This window comes from Eschrichtius robustus, chromosome 8 (assembly GCF_028021215.1).
Source record: "Eschrichtius robustus isolate mEscRob2 chromosome 8, mEscRob2.pri, whole genome shotgun sequence".
Classification (NCBI taxonomy): Eukaryota; Metazoa; Chordata; class Mammalia; order Artiodactyla; family Eschrichtiidae; genus Eschrichtius; species Eschrichtius robustus.
The window spans coordinates 26050101-26066138 of NC_090831.1; the positions used below are offsets into that span (position 1 = coordinate 26050101).

At 36.0% G+C, this 16038-nt stretch overlaps 1 protein-coding gene across 4 annotated transcripts in view; it reads right to left on the reverse strand.

The window, feature by feature from the left end:
• CACNA2D1 (calcium voltage-gated channel auxiliary subunit alpha2delta 1) overlaps nt 1-16038 on the reverse strand; it is a 500765-nt gene that overhangs the window by 169439 nt on the left and 315288 nt on the right. For all 4 annotated transcript variants that reach the window (XM_068550454.1, XM_068550455.1, XM_068550456.1 and 1 more), the window contains one exon: nt 9864-9993. In XM_068550454.1, the coding sequence (XP_068406555.1) occupies nt 9864-9993 (130 nt within the window). The remainder of the gene's footprint in view (nt 1-9863; nt 9994-16038) is intronic.

The following is a 16038-nucleotide window of genomic DNA, read 5'->3' on the forward strand; positions in this document are numbered from 1 at the left end:
AGGCAAGAGGCTGTTTCTTGCCTCTTTGTTTCCTGGTGCGCGAGGAGAGGAGATTAACAGCGTCGCTTAAAGGAGCTCCAGAGACGGCGCGAGCCGCGGCTATCAGCGCGGACCCCAGAGACGGGCATGAGACATTAAAGCTGCTGCCGCTGCCACCAAGAAGCCTGTGTGCGAGCACAGGTCACTCTCCACACCACCCCTCCCGGGAGCCTGTGCAGCCCGCCAGGGCCAGGGTCCCGTGATCCAGGGACAACTTCCCCGGGAGAACACATGGCGCGCCTCAGGCTGCTGCAACGTCACGCCGGCCTCTGCCGCCGCAGGCTCGCCCCACCTCCGTACCCCTCCCTCCCCCGGCCTGAGTGAGCCAGAGCCCCCGAAGCAGCTGCTCCTTTAACCCCGTTCTGTGTGAGCGAAGAACAGATGCCCTCAGGCGACCTACACACAGAGGCGGGTCCAAATCCAAAGCTGAACCAGGGGAGCTGTGCGAACAAAGAAGAGAAAGGGAAATCTCTCCCAGCAGCCTCAGGAGCAGCGGATTAAATCTCCACAATCAACTTGATGTACCTGCATTTGTGGAATACCTGAATACACAACGAATCATCCCAAATTGAGGAGGTGGACTTTGGGAGCAATGAAATATATATATTTTTTCCCTTTTTCTCTTTTTGTGAGTGTGTATGTGTATGCTTCTGTGTGTGACTTTGTCTGTATAGGTTTGCTTTTACCATTTGTCCTAGGGTTCTGTCTGTCCTTTTTTTTCTGTTCTTTTGTTTTTAGTATAGTTTTTAGCACTTGTTATCATTGGTGGATTTGTTTTTTGGTTTGGTTGCTCTCTTCTTTCTTTCTTTTTTTTTATTACTTTAAAAAAATTTTTTTTAATAATTTTTTTTAATTTTAATAACTATTTTATTTTCTTCTTTCTTTCTTTTTTTTCTCCCTTTTATTCTCAGCCATGTGGATGACAGGCTCTTGGTGCTCCAGCCAGGCATAAGGGCTGTGCCTCTGAGGTGGGAGAGCTGAGCTCAGGACACTGGTCCACAAGAGACCTCCCAGCTCCATGTAATATCAAACGGCGAAAGTCTCCCAGAGATCTCCATCTCAACACCAAGACCCAGCTCCACTCAACGGCCAGCAAGCTACAGTGCTGGACACCCTATGCTAAACAACTAGCAAGACAGAAACACAACCCCATCCGTTAGCAGAGAGGCTGCCTAAAATCATAATAAGGCCACAGACGCCCCAAAACACACAACCAGACGTGGACCTGCCCACCAGAAAGATAAGATCCAGCCTCATCCACCAGAACACAGGTACTAGTCCCCTCCACCAGGAAGCATACACAACCCACTGAACCAACCTTAGCCACTGGGGGCAGACACCAAGAACAACGGGAACTGTGCACCTGCAGCCTGCGAAAAGGAGACCCCAAACACAGTAAGTTAAGCAAAATGAGAAGACAGAGAAACACACAGCAGACGAAGGAGCAAGGCAAAAACCCACCAGACCTAACAAATGAAGAAGAAATAGGCAGTCTACGTGAAAAAGAATTCAGAATAATGATAGCAAAGATGATCCAAAATCTTGGAAATAGAATGGAGAAAATACAAGAAACGTTTAACAAGGACCTAGAAGAACTAAAGAGCAAACAGTGACGAACAACACAATAAATGAAATTAAAAATTCCCTAGAAGGGATCAATAGCAGAATAACTAAGGCAAAAGAACGCATAAGTAGTGGAAGTAACAACTGCAGAGCAGAATAAAGAAAAAAGAATGAAAAGAATTGAGGACAGTCTCAGAGACCTCAGGGAAAATATTAAACGCATCAACATTCAAATTATAGGGGTCCCAGAAGAAGAAGAGAAAAAGAAAGGAACTGAGAAAATATTTCAAGAGATTACAGTTGAAAACTTCCCTAATATGGGAAAGGAAATAGTTAATCAAGTCCAGGAAACACAGAGAGTCCCATACAGGATAAATCCAAGGAGAAACACACCAAGATGCATATTAATCAAACTATCAAAAATTAAATACAAAGAAAAAATATTAAAAGCAGCAAGGGAAAAACAACAAATAACACACAAGGGAATCCCCATAAGGTTAACAGCTGATCTTTCAGCAGAAACTCTGCAAGCCAGAAGGGAGTGGCAAGACATATTTAAAGTGATGAAGGAGAAAAACCTACAACCAAGATTACTCCAACCAGCAAGGATCTCATTCAGATTTGACGGAGAAATTAAAACCTTTACAGAGAAGCAAAAGCTAAGAGAATTCAGTACCACCAAACCAGCTTTACAACAAATGCTAAAGGAACTTCTCTAGGCAGGAAACACAAGAGAAGGAAAAGACCTACAATAACAAACCCAAAACAATTAAGAAAATGGTAATAGGAACATACATATCGATAATTACCTTAAATGTAAATGGATTAAATGCTCCAACCCAAAGACACAGACTGGCTGAATGGAAAAACAAGACCCATATATATGCTGTCTACAAGAGACCCACTTCAGACCTAGGGACACATACAGACTGAAAGTGAGGGGATGGAAAAAGATATTCCATGCAAAGGGAAATCAAAAGAAAGCTGGAGTAGCAATTTTGATATCAGACAAAACAGACTTTAAAACAAAGACTATTACAAGAGACAAAGAAGGACACTACATAATGATCAAGGGATCAATCCAAGAAGAAGATATAACAATGGTAAATATTTATGAACCCAACATAGGAGCACCTCAATACACAAGGCAAATACTAACAGCCATAAAAGGGGAAATCGACAGTAACGCAATCATAGTAGGGGACTTTAACACCCCACTTTCACCAATGGACAGATCATCCAAAATTGAAAATAATTAAGGAAACACAAGCTTTAAATAACACATTAAACAAGATGCACTTAATTGATATTTATAGGACATTCCATCCAAAAACAACAGAATACACATTCTTCTCAAGTGCTCATGGAACATTCTCCAGGATAGCTCATATCTTGGGTCACAAATCAAGCCTTGGTAAATTTAAGAAAATTGAAATCGTATCAAGTATCTTTTCCAACCACAACGCTATGAGACTAGATACCAATTACAGGAGAAAATCTGTAAAAAATACAACCACATGGAGGCTAAACAATACACTACTTAATAACCAAGAGATCACTGAAGAAATCAAAGAGGAAATCAAAAAATACCTAGAAACAAATGACAATGAAAACACGACAACCCAAAACCTATGGGATGCAGCAAAAGCAGTTCTAAGAGAGAAGTTTATAGCAATACAATCCTACCTCAAGAAACATCTCAAATAAACAACCTAAGCGTACACTTAAAGCAATTAGAGAAAGAAGAACAAAAAAACCCCAAAGTTAGCAGAAGGAAAGAAATCATAAAGATCAGATCAGAAATAAATGAAAAAGAAATGAAGAAAACGATAGCAAAGATGAATAAAACTAAAGGCTGGTTCTTTGAGAAGATAAACAAAATTGATAAACCATTAGCTAGACTCATCAAGAAAACAAGGGAGAAGACTCAACTCAATAGAATTAGAAATGAAAAAGGAGAAGTAACAACTGACACTGCAGAAATACAAAGGATCATGACAGATTACTACAAGCAACTATATGCCAATAAAATGGACAACCTGGAAGAAATGGACAAATTCTTAGAAATGCACAACCTTCCAAGACTGAACCAGGAAGAAATAGAAAATATGAACAGACCAATCACAAGCACTGAAATTGAAACTGTGATTAAAAACCTTCCAACAACAAAAGCCCAGGACCAGATGGCTTCACAGGCGAATTCTATCAAATATTTAGAGAAGAGCTAACACCTATCCTTCTCAAACTCTTCCAAAATACAGCAGAGGAAGGAACACTCCCAATCTCATTCTACGAGGCCACCATCACCCTGATACCAAAACCAGGCAAGGATGTCACAAAGAAAGAAAACTACAGGCCAATATCACTGATGAACATAGATGCAAAAATCCTTAACAAAATACTAGCAAACAGAATCCAACAGCACATTAAAAGGATCATACACCACGATCTAGTGGGGTTTATCCCAGGAATGCAAGGATTCTTCAATATAAGCAAATCAATCAATGTGATACACCATATTAACAAACTGAAGGAGAAAAACCATATGATCATCTCAATAGATGCAGAGAAAGCTTTTGACAAAATTCAACACCCATTTATGATAAAAACCCTCCAGAAAGTAGGTACAGAGGGAAATTTTCTCAACATAATAAAGGCCACATATGACAAACCCACAGCCAACATCGTCCTCAATGGTGAAAAACTGAAACCATTTCCACTAAGATCAGGAACAAGACAAGGTTGCCCACTCTCACCACTATTATTCAACATAGTTTTGGAAGTTTTAGCTACAGCAATCAGAGAAGAAAAAGAAATAAAAGGAATCCAAATCAGAAAAGAAGAAGTAAAGCTGTAACTGTTTGCAGATGACATGATACTATACATAGAGAATCCTAAAGATGCCACCAGAAAACTACTAGAGCTAATCAATGAATTTGGTAAAGTAGCAGGATACAAAATTAATGCACAGAAATCTCTTGCATTCCTATATACTAATGATGAAAAATCTGAAAGTGAAAATAAGAAAACACTCCCATTTACCACTGCAACAAAAAGAATAAAATATCTAGGAATAAACCTACCTAGGGAGACAAAAGACCTGTATGCAGAAAATTATAAGACACTGATGAAAGAAATTAAAGGCGATACAAATAGATGTAGAGATATACCATGTTCTTTGATTGGAAGAATCAACATTCTGAAAATGACTATACTACCTAAAGCAATTTACAGATTCAATGCAATCCCTATCAAACTACCACTGGCATTTTTCACAGAACTAGAATAAAAAATTTCACAATTTGTATGGAAACACAAAAGACCCCGAATAGCCAAAGCAATCTTGAGAAAGAAAAATGGAGCTGGAGGAATCAGGCTCCCTGACTTCAGATTATACTACAAAGCTACAGTAATCAAGACAGTATGGTACTGGCACAAAAACAGAAATATGGGTCAATGGAACAGGATAGAAAGCCCAGAGATAAACCCACGCACAGATGGTCACCTTATCTTTGATAAAGGAGGCAGGAATATACAGTGGAGAAAAGACAGCCTCTTCAATAATTGGTTGTGGGAAAACTGGACAGCTACATGTAAAAGAATGAAATTAGAACACTCCCTAACACCATACACAAAAATAAACTCAAAATGGATTAAAGACCTAAATGTAAGGCCAGACACTATCAAACTCTTAGAGGAAAACATAGGCAGAACACTCTATGACATAAATCACAGCAAGATCCTTTATGACCCACCTCCTAGAGTAATGGAAATAAAAACACAAATAAACAAATGGGACCTAATGAAAATTAAAAGCTTTTGCACAGCAAAGGAAACCATAAACAAGATGAAAAGACAACCCTCAGAATGGGAGAAAATATTTGCAAATGAAGCAACTGACAAAGGATTAATCTCCAAAATTTACAAGCAGCTCATGCAGCTCAATAACAAAAAAACAAACAACCCAATCCAAAAATGGGCAGAAGACCTAATGAGACATTTCTCCAAAGAAGATATACAGATTGCCAACAAACACATGAAAGGATGCTCAACATCACTAATCATTAGAGAAATGCAAATCAAAACTACAATGAGGTATCACCTCACACTGGTCGGAATGGCCATCATCAAAAAATCTACAAACAATAAATGCTGGAGAGGGTGTGGAGAAAAGGGAACCCTCTTGCACTGTTGGTGGGAATGTAAACTTATAAAGCCACTATGGAGAACACTATGGAGGTTCCTTAAAAAACTAAAAATAGAACTACTATATGACCCAGCAATCGCACTACTGGGCACATACCCTGAGAAAACCATAATTCAAAAAGAGTCATGTAGCACAATGTTCATTGCAGCTCTATTTACAATAGCCAGGACATGGAAGCAACCTAAGTTTCCGTGAACAGATGAATGGATAAAGAAGATGTGGCACATATACACAATGGAATATTACTCAGCCATAAAAAGAAACGAAATTGAGTTATTTGTAGTGAGGTGGCTGGACCTAGAGTCTGTCATACAGAGTGAAATAGTCAGAAAGAGAAAAACAAATACTGTATGCTAACACATATATATGGAATCTAAAAAAAAAAAAAAAATGGTCATGAAGAACCTAGGGGCCAGATGGGAATAAAGACACAGACCTACTAGAGAATGGACTTGAGGACACGGGGAGGGGGAAGGGTAAGCTGGGACAAAGTGAGAGAGTGGCATGGACATATATACTCTACCAAACGTAAAATAGATAGTTAGTGGGAAGCAGCCACATAGCACAGGGAGATCAGCTCTGTGCTTTGTGACCACCTAGAGGGGTGGGATAGGGAGGGTGGGAGGGAGGGAGATGCAAGAGGGAAGAGATATGGGGACGTATGTATATATATATAACTGATTCACTTTGTTATAAAGCAGAAACTAACACACCATTGTAAAGCAATTATACTCCAATAGAGATGTTAAAAAAAAAAGAAATTTTATCTATTGTAGTACTTAAAAGTATAAAGTTTACCATTAGAATTTATATGAAATTTGACCCCATTTCTTACCAATGATGTGGCCTTTCATTAAAGACTCAGCTTCAGTTTCTCTTTCTTCAAAATTATTGAGCAAAGTTATAGTAAATAAATGAGATATTATAATTTACTAGACTGGTGAATTAGGTTCTAATTAGTTTAGGTTCTAATTATCTAGGGAAAAAATGCATTTTTCATTGATTTCTTAAACATCAGCCCATTGAAAAATTAAGCAAAGTAATTTTGTTTTGATATTCCTGGGTAACCTACTCCTGAAGAGATACCTTCCTCCTCTCTACTTTCAGCTTTTTAATAGTTCAATAATGACAAGAACAAAAAGTCTCTACTATAAGTGAAGTGGGTGGGGGAAGGAGGAAGCAAGTCGAAAAGCAATATGAAAAATCCCATTTGGGTTATTTCATTAGTTAGTGTTCACATTTAAATATACATTTTATAGGACTGTGCCCCCAACTGTTAGTCATGATTATCTTTAGTAGGTGTTACAGTTGGATACTTTCATCTTCTATCTTAAATACGCATGCAGTATTAAAATTTCTGCTACTGTGGTACATGGCTTTTAGAAAGAGAAAGAAATCTGTTTTTAAGTGTGTGAGGTTGTTGGGGCCCAGGGCAACCGACCACAAAATGTGCCTCAATGGCATATTGATTATTTTGAATAAAGTTATGTGAGAAACAACCAATGGAAAATAAATGATTAAAAAAAAAAAAAAAAAACTCTGATGCCCCTTTTCCCCCCTAAAAGTGGGAAATAAATCTCCCATGTGAGGGTACCCTCCCTATACCAGGAGGATAGAAGCATCCCTATCACCAAAGTTAGGGAATTCAAGGCTGTATAGACAAAGTTTGTTACTTCATTAGTCTGCTACCCCAAACACAAGCCCCCTTGTTTTGTTACATCTCTTCAAATAGTTGTTTCTTTCTCTAAACATGATATATAATCGGCCTGCTCTGGACACTTCGGGGGGGTCCCATTTTTATGACTTACATGCATACAAATTAATTTTTTAATTAATCTTTTCATCTGTCTTGTGTCAATTATTAGACCAGCCAAAAGAACTCAAGAAGAGCTGGGGCGGGGGGTGGGGGGGGTGGGGTGGGGAATTCCCCATCCCTGGACAAAGTTATGATATCCTTCCTTGGGAATTTAATGGAAAGTTTGAGGATTTCTGGATAATCACTATTGGCAACAAAACAGAAACACAATCATGAATGCTTGCTAACAAATTAAAAACACTCAAGTTGGCCTCAAGTTTGTTCAACATAGTACTACAGATCAGATAACAGTGACATGATAGCCAGAGTACTGACATACAAATGTTTTGACTCAAAACTTCTATATCCAGCCAGTTTGTTCTTCTAAAGTGAATTCAAAAGAAAGATATAATTGTAGAGTAATAAGATTATCATCCTGTTGACATACCCGACAACAGGTGATAACAATTTCGAAAGGAAATTAAATGGATGAAATAGTTTTTAAAAAAATGAGAAACACAACCATACAGCTCAGTATTATCTGATGGTTGTTATAATAGTTGCAAAATTTAATTGCAAACATCAAAAATAATTCTTGAGGAAAAGAATGCAATAGACAAAGTAAAAAACAAAAAATAAAAAAAACAAAACTGAACCTACATCCCAGTAATTCCTAAAAGGACTTGGAATTAATAGGGTGAGTTGTAAAGAAGTCAGATTACGTTTAATTCTCATGTAACATCAGAAACTACTTACATACACCATTGTTTCTATTATAGAGAAAAATCATATGTTTAATATCTTTAAAGACTTGATACGATAAAAACAACATGTACTTTTAAAAATATTAAAAAGGTGAAACAAAAAGAATGAATAAAATAATTTGACAGACGATGAAATTTATATTATGGAAAGAATAAGACATGTATTTAAAAATGCCCTTTTAAACAACAATCTCGGAATGAATCCAAAAAATTAAGGCTAATTTTTTTTATATTAGTCCTTGTATTTAATCCTTTTTGTGTAAATAAACTTTAATTGTAATTAATAATAACAGCAAACATTTACATAATGCTTACTATGAGCCTGGCACTCTTATGCAAACTCAAATATACTAACTTACTTTACCCTCAAATGAACTTTTCGGTTAGTAATCTTATCCCCATTTTACGGGTGAGCAAAATGCTAGCCCATAAAGTTAATAAATTTGCCAAAGGAAATACTGCTAAAATTTAGATTTGAAATTTAATCTAACCCAGGCTGTTTGCATCCAGAATCCAGGCAGTTCTGGATACACTCTGGATACCCAATACACTTTACAGCCTTTTTAATTAAGGGGACTATTAGAAATATACTTTTTAAATTCTCAAGTGGTTCTTTCTCCTTACCATTTACTTATGTGAAAGGCAGGGTACAAGGGGGAAAAGTGGGAACGAGTTAGAAAATGGATAACATCTAAGACCAGAGCTGTGAATGGGCAAAAACCCTGCCTTCTGGGTCACAGCTGGTCCTCATAGATGATTAGGCTGCACTTAGAAGAATTCCTACTTAGAATTGTCAGGCTCTGCCCTCATTAGTATACAGGGTGTCTCTAAGAAATACCACTGGCACAAGCTTCCTCCCCTGTATCCTAAATAACTTATTCCCCTGCCTTCCTCACAGTGAAGCCTTCTCAATCAAGTCTTCCAGTTGATGTTTTTCTATTTCTTTAGGTCTATCATTTACTCCTTTACCCAACACTTTTTATCTTGAGTCCACAATATACTAAGACAGAGGTATCTTTTTCTTATATCCTAGAGTAAGGCAGAGATACACAGAGAGAGACAAAGAGAGACAGTAAAACACAGTAAGATGTGATAAGAACTAGAGAGTCTACAATGTACATCTTGCTTCCTTTACCAGTTTGTGGGTCTGTACTAGTGCTACATAGTTTTGATTTTTTTAAAAAAGACATCTATTACTTTTTAAGTTATTGATATCAATTGGAAAGGCAGAATTATTTGTTAAACAACAGAGTAGAAGGACACCTCCATGGATACAGGCTCTCCTGCAAATATTCACGGAGTGAGAGCCTATGAACAATATATTGCTCATGAAAATCAAATTTCTTCTTTTGCATAAATCACAGTTTACCACAGACTCTTAAATGACATGTGAACGAAACACTATCACATTTGCTCCTTTTATTTTTCAAATATTAGATATTTAAGATAGATGAGAACATGGTATTCCAAGAGTTGTTCACATTCTTTTACTTACAGCCCTCATAGATGTCAGTGGGAATATGGACTGCTGCATGCTGATAGGATATTTGTCGCCCAAAATTAGCATCATCGATAAAAACAGGTTTTATCCTCTGGCTGCCTGGCTCACTATCATTCTTTTCCGGCTATAAAGAAAAAATAGACAATAAACAGAATATTACAACTTATGCTAACACAGATATTGTCACATTCACTTCTTCATTTGCCAAATGCATAGTCTTTAAAAAACAGATCTACAAGAATATTTTAAAATATAGTCCCATGATGACATCAGACACACAAATTTCCATTCAGGTATTAGCTTTCACATTATAACCTAACTTCTCTCTTAATTTCCTCAACGTTAGAGTCACTCGGGATCATCCTGAGAGGACCAGAGCTTTCCCACATCCAGTACTTATTAGAATGTACATTTAAAGAATAGCCTAAGTACCTTTAAATACAACCAAATTAAAAGTTTCCCCTTGAAATAAATTTCACCACTTATGTTACCAAATTTCTATAATTCTTAGTTTGATAACCAAAGGTACACATGACCTTTGTGTAAAAATAATAATAATAATAATAGCAATGAAGGATTATTTTATGTCATATTCCCTTGATTTCTGCATGTTTTCCAGGTGTATCAATTTTTGTTTTAAAAAAGTAAGTACAAATACCAGGAAAGAAGAGAGATCTATTGTAACTCTAAGTACAATCGAATCCTAACTTCAACCAGTTTGTCTCCCAAGGTAGGAGAAAAGATCCAATCAATAACGGTTCAAGAAAATCCCACAAGAGTTTCAGGTTGAAGATTAATTTTCTACCTATTTGAACTATGTTTTTGATACTGAATTACCCTGGCAAGGTAATCCAGTTTCTAGTCTGGCAAGAAACTAAGAATCTCACTCTTTTATCCAAAATGCATCTCTCTAACAACTGTTTTTGGCTAATTATGTTAAACTTTTTATTCCCCCAGTTCAAATATAGTTAACTCTTTCCTAACTAAACATTTTTTATTAAATTCAGACCTGTATTATCAACTCCATTTTAGGGACTAATGTATTCCATATTTCCAAGGTAATTTCCTCAAAACAAAACTGAAAAAAGAATCACAACATTTGACTATTTTCGCAGCACACTGCAGTAATGCAACTGATAAGCAAGAGAAAAGACTTAAATGGACACTCAGAAAATTTCATAAGAAGGCTGGTAGAATGTGGCAACACAAAGTCTACAAAGAAGTGATAGTGTCCAACTTTCTAGATGGCTCTGATAATTTCTATAACCAGATAACCCATCAGTATCCCAAGATATTTTAACACACACACACACACACACACACGTGTGTGTGTGTGTGTATGTGTGTGTTTCCCTAAGGAAGCTGCAACACTGGAAAGATTATTTAGACACAAATATTAGCAAAAGGGCTTTTTTTTTTTTTAAATCAATGACTTCTAAAGCTGCAAGTGCAACTCATTATGTAATGAAATCAATTTAATAGGTCATGACCAAATTATTTTTCAAATGAAACAATGTTGAAAGAAAATATGAAAATACTCTCTATAATAAGGGGAAGGACTATAATTGGAAACTGTGGTTTAGGTATTCTGTTTGGGGGGGTTTTATGTTTTATTATACTTTGTTGAAAAGGAAAAACTGCACATTTTTAGAATCTTTTTATGAGTCAATTTAATGTGCTGAAAATAAAAATTTAAAAAAAAATAGTTGAAGACAGATCACTGTTTTCTATCCATGTGAAAGCCACAAAGATATAATTGCTCCCCCATTAACTAAATATACAAAATAATGAACCAGTAGTGTTGAAAGTCTAAAATTTGGCAAAATACCTACACGCAGGAATCACTAACTCATACTCTTTTCTAAAACAGAGGTTAGGTGTGTACAGCATGAAGGATAAGAAAAGAAAGGAGAAAGATGATAAGAAAAAGAGACACCATAGCGCCAAAGAACACGTAACCTAACACATCTACCAGCATTCCAACTGCTAATAAAGGAAAGAATAAAAATAATAAGATTTGGGATAACTGGGATTTGGTCTTGGATTCAACTGTGAATTTTAACATATTTTAAAATTCATCCTCTGTTCTATGGCTCTCTGTTCCTGGGCACAACTGACTTGAATAAAAGAAGGGATCATTAAAACAAACTACTTTCATTAATAACAAGAATGTAAAGAGGGTCTCACCTAATAAATGTCATTTTTCTTCCCGACTGCAAACATCCTGAATTAGTGAAAAGCCTCAATATTTATTTTAAAGCAGAGGTTTCTCAAAGTGTGGTCCTTGAAGAAGCAGTATCAGCAACCACTGAAACTTTTTAGAGTGCAGGCGCTACGGCCCCACCCCAGACCTAGTCAATCAGAAACGTCAGGGGAGGGATCCAGCAAGCAGTAGTTCAACAAACCCTCCAGGTGATTGTGATACACACTAAAACTGCAAGTCCACTGCTTTAAAATATCAATAGTTTAAACTGGACACACATTTTTGTTTAGAACTACTCATGAAAAAGTTAGAATTGATTAATAATAAGCATATTAATGGATGTCTGAATTTTTCTACCCTCCATAGGGTAGAAACACCGTTTTATTATTACTGAATAATAAATGTGTGCACATGGTAATATGGCCAGTAATATCTGTCAAAGGATATTTCAAAAGACAGTAGTTTCTCAAGATACTCTAAGGGTTAACTCCAACCTGAAATAAGTTGGGGAAATATTCTTCTACTCTTCTGTTAAGAGAATAACAAAGCACATTGGCACATCAAAAGCTCTGAAATAAGCGTCACTAAAGAAAACCATGTTTAACCCAGCGTTCTCAAGCTTATGTGACCCTGGAATTTTTTTTTTTTTTTTTCCATACAAAGCCTATTACAAAGAACATACTTACAAAAAACTGTGGAAAGGCATAGTGGAAAGTAAAGACATCAGGAGATTTGGTTCTACTCAGTTGTATTAATAACACCTCAGACTAGGGCCAGTCACTGTTCCTTGGGCTTCAGCTTTCTGACTTATAAATAACGCTGGGCTGCAGGTGTGGTCCTTATTACCAAGGGCATATCAGAATCACCTGGGGAGCCCTCCCCCGCATCAATAAAGCAGTGAATCACAACAGGGAGGACATCTTTGGAAAGAATCTCTCAGTTGGTTCTAATATCCTCTCCTACTTAAATTAAGAAGACTCAAACTAAAGAGTCTATAATGTTATTTTCACTTATGAAAAAATGATAGTCCTATTTCCATAATTTTAGAAAATATTACATTAGTTTTGTAAGCATATCTTTTCCAGAAATCCTATTTATATCTATCTCTAGCAAAATTTAGATATATGAAAAGTAGAAAGATTGGATGATAGATAAGAGACAGATAGTGAACTATATGTATGAATTAGGGTTAGGAATATGTGGATAAGTGCAAATATTTCATTCATTCACTCACTCAAGAAATAATTTATTGGTAGAGTGGAGGATTTAATAACACTTATAGAAATGTCATTTAATATCTAAATCTTGAAGCAAATGTGCAACAATAGTAAAATAGTCACAGTAAGTATGACAAATACAATTTATATTGTTATTAAGGAATATAAAAGAGTAATTACATTGGGAATGTACATATATGCTGTATTTGTTTTAAAATGGTTTTAAGCTTAAATGTAGATGTTAAGCACAAAGAAAGAAGAGAAAATCAGCCTATATTTTTAGAGGAAAGAGGTAAAGAGAGAAATGTAGGGATGAGTACATAGCAAACACTATTAGCACTATCACTGGTTTTTATAGTTTTAATGGTATTCATCTTTGTGCTTTCTTGTTGTTTCCAATGTAATACAATAAACATGTATTATATTTGCAATTAAAAATATTAATTTTTGTTTTAAGTCCTTTCTAGAGTGCTATTAAGCACTATACGATTATCTTACGAAGGTGAAAGTTGCTTCTATTTCCTCTGAACCCTCTCACACTTAAAAATTATGTTTTAAATGTATTTTAATAGAGATTCTTTCACTTTTCAATTGCCATAGAGGGAATTCCCAGGCAGTCCAGTGGTTAGGACTCAGTGCTTCCACTACTGGGGCCCGGTTCAACCCCTGGTCAGGGAAAGAAGATCCTGCAAGCTGCATGGTGCAGCCAATAAATAAATAACTAAATAGCCATATAAAGGGCTTTTAGTAATAATTTAAAATAATGTACTTCTCAACTTGTATAATCATGTATCAAGTCTAGTTTTAATGTGCAGCTGCTAAATATATTAAGAAAAAATAATATGGCTGTTGCCCATGGTCCCCTCCCCTTTATTATACTCTCCATAAATTGAAGTCATTTCATGAAAAGATTAAAATTTCTAAATGCAACTCATTTCCTTAAACTTGTGAAATTATTGTTCCTGATAGCATCATAATCCATCTTTACTTTTCTTGATATATTATGGCATTATATAGTATAATTAACATAGAGCAAATACTAGACACAAAGGAACTGACTGAGAAAAGGAATGTGGAGAAAAGCTACTTAACACATATTGTTTAGTGTGTTAGTTAAAAATTTCAAATTAATTGTCCCCCTGGAATTAAGATTTCCTTGTTTGCCAGACCACATACAAGAAAAATTAAGTCAGCATGTCTCTTGCCTATTTTTTCCCCCAAAACATCTCTTCTGAATTCTCCCGACTACCCTATATAAATGTGTACAGAGACACTGAGGAGGTAAATTCCAAAATGTATTCAAATGTATCTGGTAAAACACATAAGTGAAACATAAGAAGCATGTTCCTCTGACTATTCATCTCAACATAATTTCAGTTATTAAATAATAGATTAGATCACTGAGAGACGGAGGTACCAGCTAATGCTGGATGGGTCATTCGATTTTGCAAGCAGTACCTATTCGCAAATTTCATTTGGGAAGTCACAAATGATAAGTCTATGACAGACACAAAACACTTTTGCATATTTAATATATTTATCTCAGATGAAGCACTCTTAGAATTGATGTTTATAATAAAACATTTGTTTTTAATATTTTTTATCTTTTTCATGCTAAAACTATTTCTACCAACAGTAAAATGTTCAGAAATTAAAAGTTTATATATTTCACTTAAATTACAATAAAAATTAGCTTAATTACTGTGCACAATTCAGACTGAACATGCTCACTGAGAAACTTTGTTCACAATCACATTATGGTTAGGTTTACCTCCCCCTGCTAATTTTTGTGTGTCTCACAAAACTGTGAGAAAATTAGTTGATACCAAATAAGAGCTGAGACCCTCTACAGAGGCATCACAACTGGTATTTCTATCCCACTAGTGAAGGGGTTAAATGAACGTGTTCTTGTGTAATGAACCAAATTCTTCAATAACCAGAGACTACAGACTTGTATACGATTCTCCACAATGTATATGAGTATATTTTAAAACTTCCACCTCCAAATACATCCTTTTCTTTTTTACAACTATTTCACAGACATTGTTTACAAGAGGGCCTTACACCTTTCACAACGTACACATTACTGATTCTTGAAATTTTTAGTCTCAATTGTATTCCCAATATCAAATAAAATTTTGGATACACAATATGCTTTTAGGCATGATATTATCATCCAACGTAAATAACCATCATGGATGTATTATATTTACAATAGACTTTCATACAGCCAGCAAGGTGGAAAAGTCTGCTATACTGACATGTTGGTATCTACTCTATGGATTAAAAAATAAGGTCGCTTCCGTAGCCACTAGTTCATCACTGGAATGTAAGCTGGTTACCAGTTCTGACCCACACATAGGAAAGCCTCCTTTTTAGTAAATCACATGCATCAATTAGAAGTGGAGATTCATCAAAGCAGCTGCAGCTGTCCATGCCCAATTAATGAATAATAAATAGAGAAAAAGGTGCTGAGCCTTCAGCCAATTACAGTTGTTCTGGTCAGGGTGTGAGGCCAGGCTGAATAGTAAATAATGAATCCAGTTACAGTGGCAAGAAGAGCACTGTTGAGTCTCCTGAGTTAATTGGTTTAAGCTGCTATTTTTCTCCTTGAGAATGCTGTGACTCAGAGACATACTGGGTGGATGAATAGAACTGAAACGGAAATATGAGTTGCATGACACTGAATACATGACACTAAGGGCTTGAATATAATATTTGTCCATTTGCTTTACCGAATCATAACAAT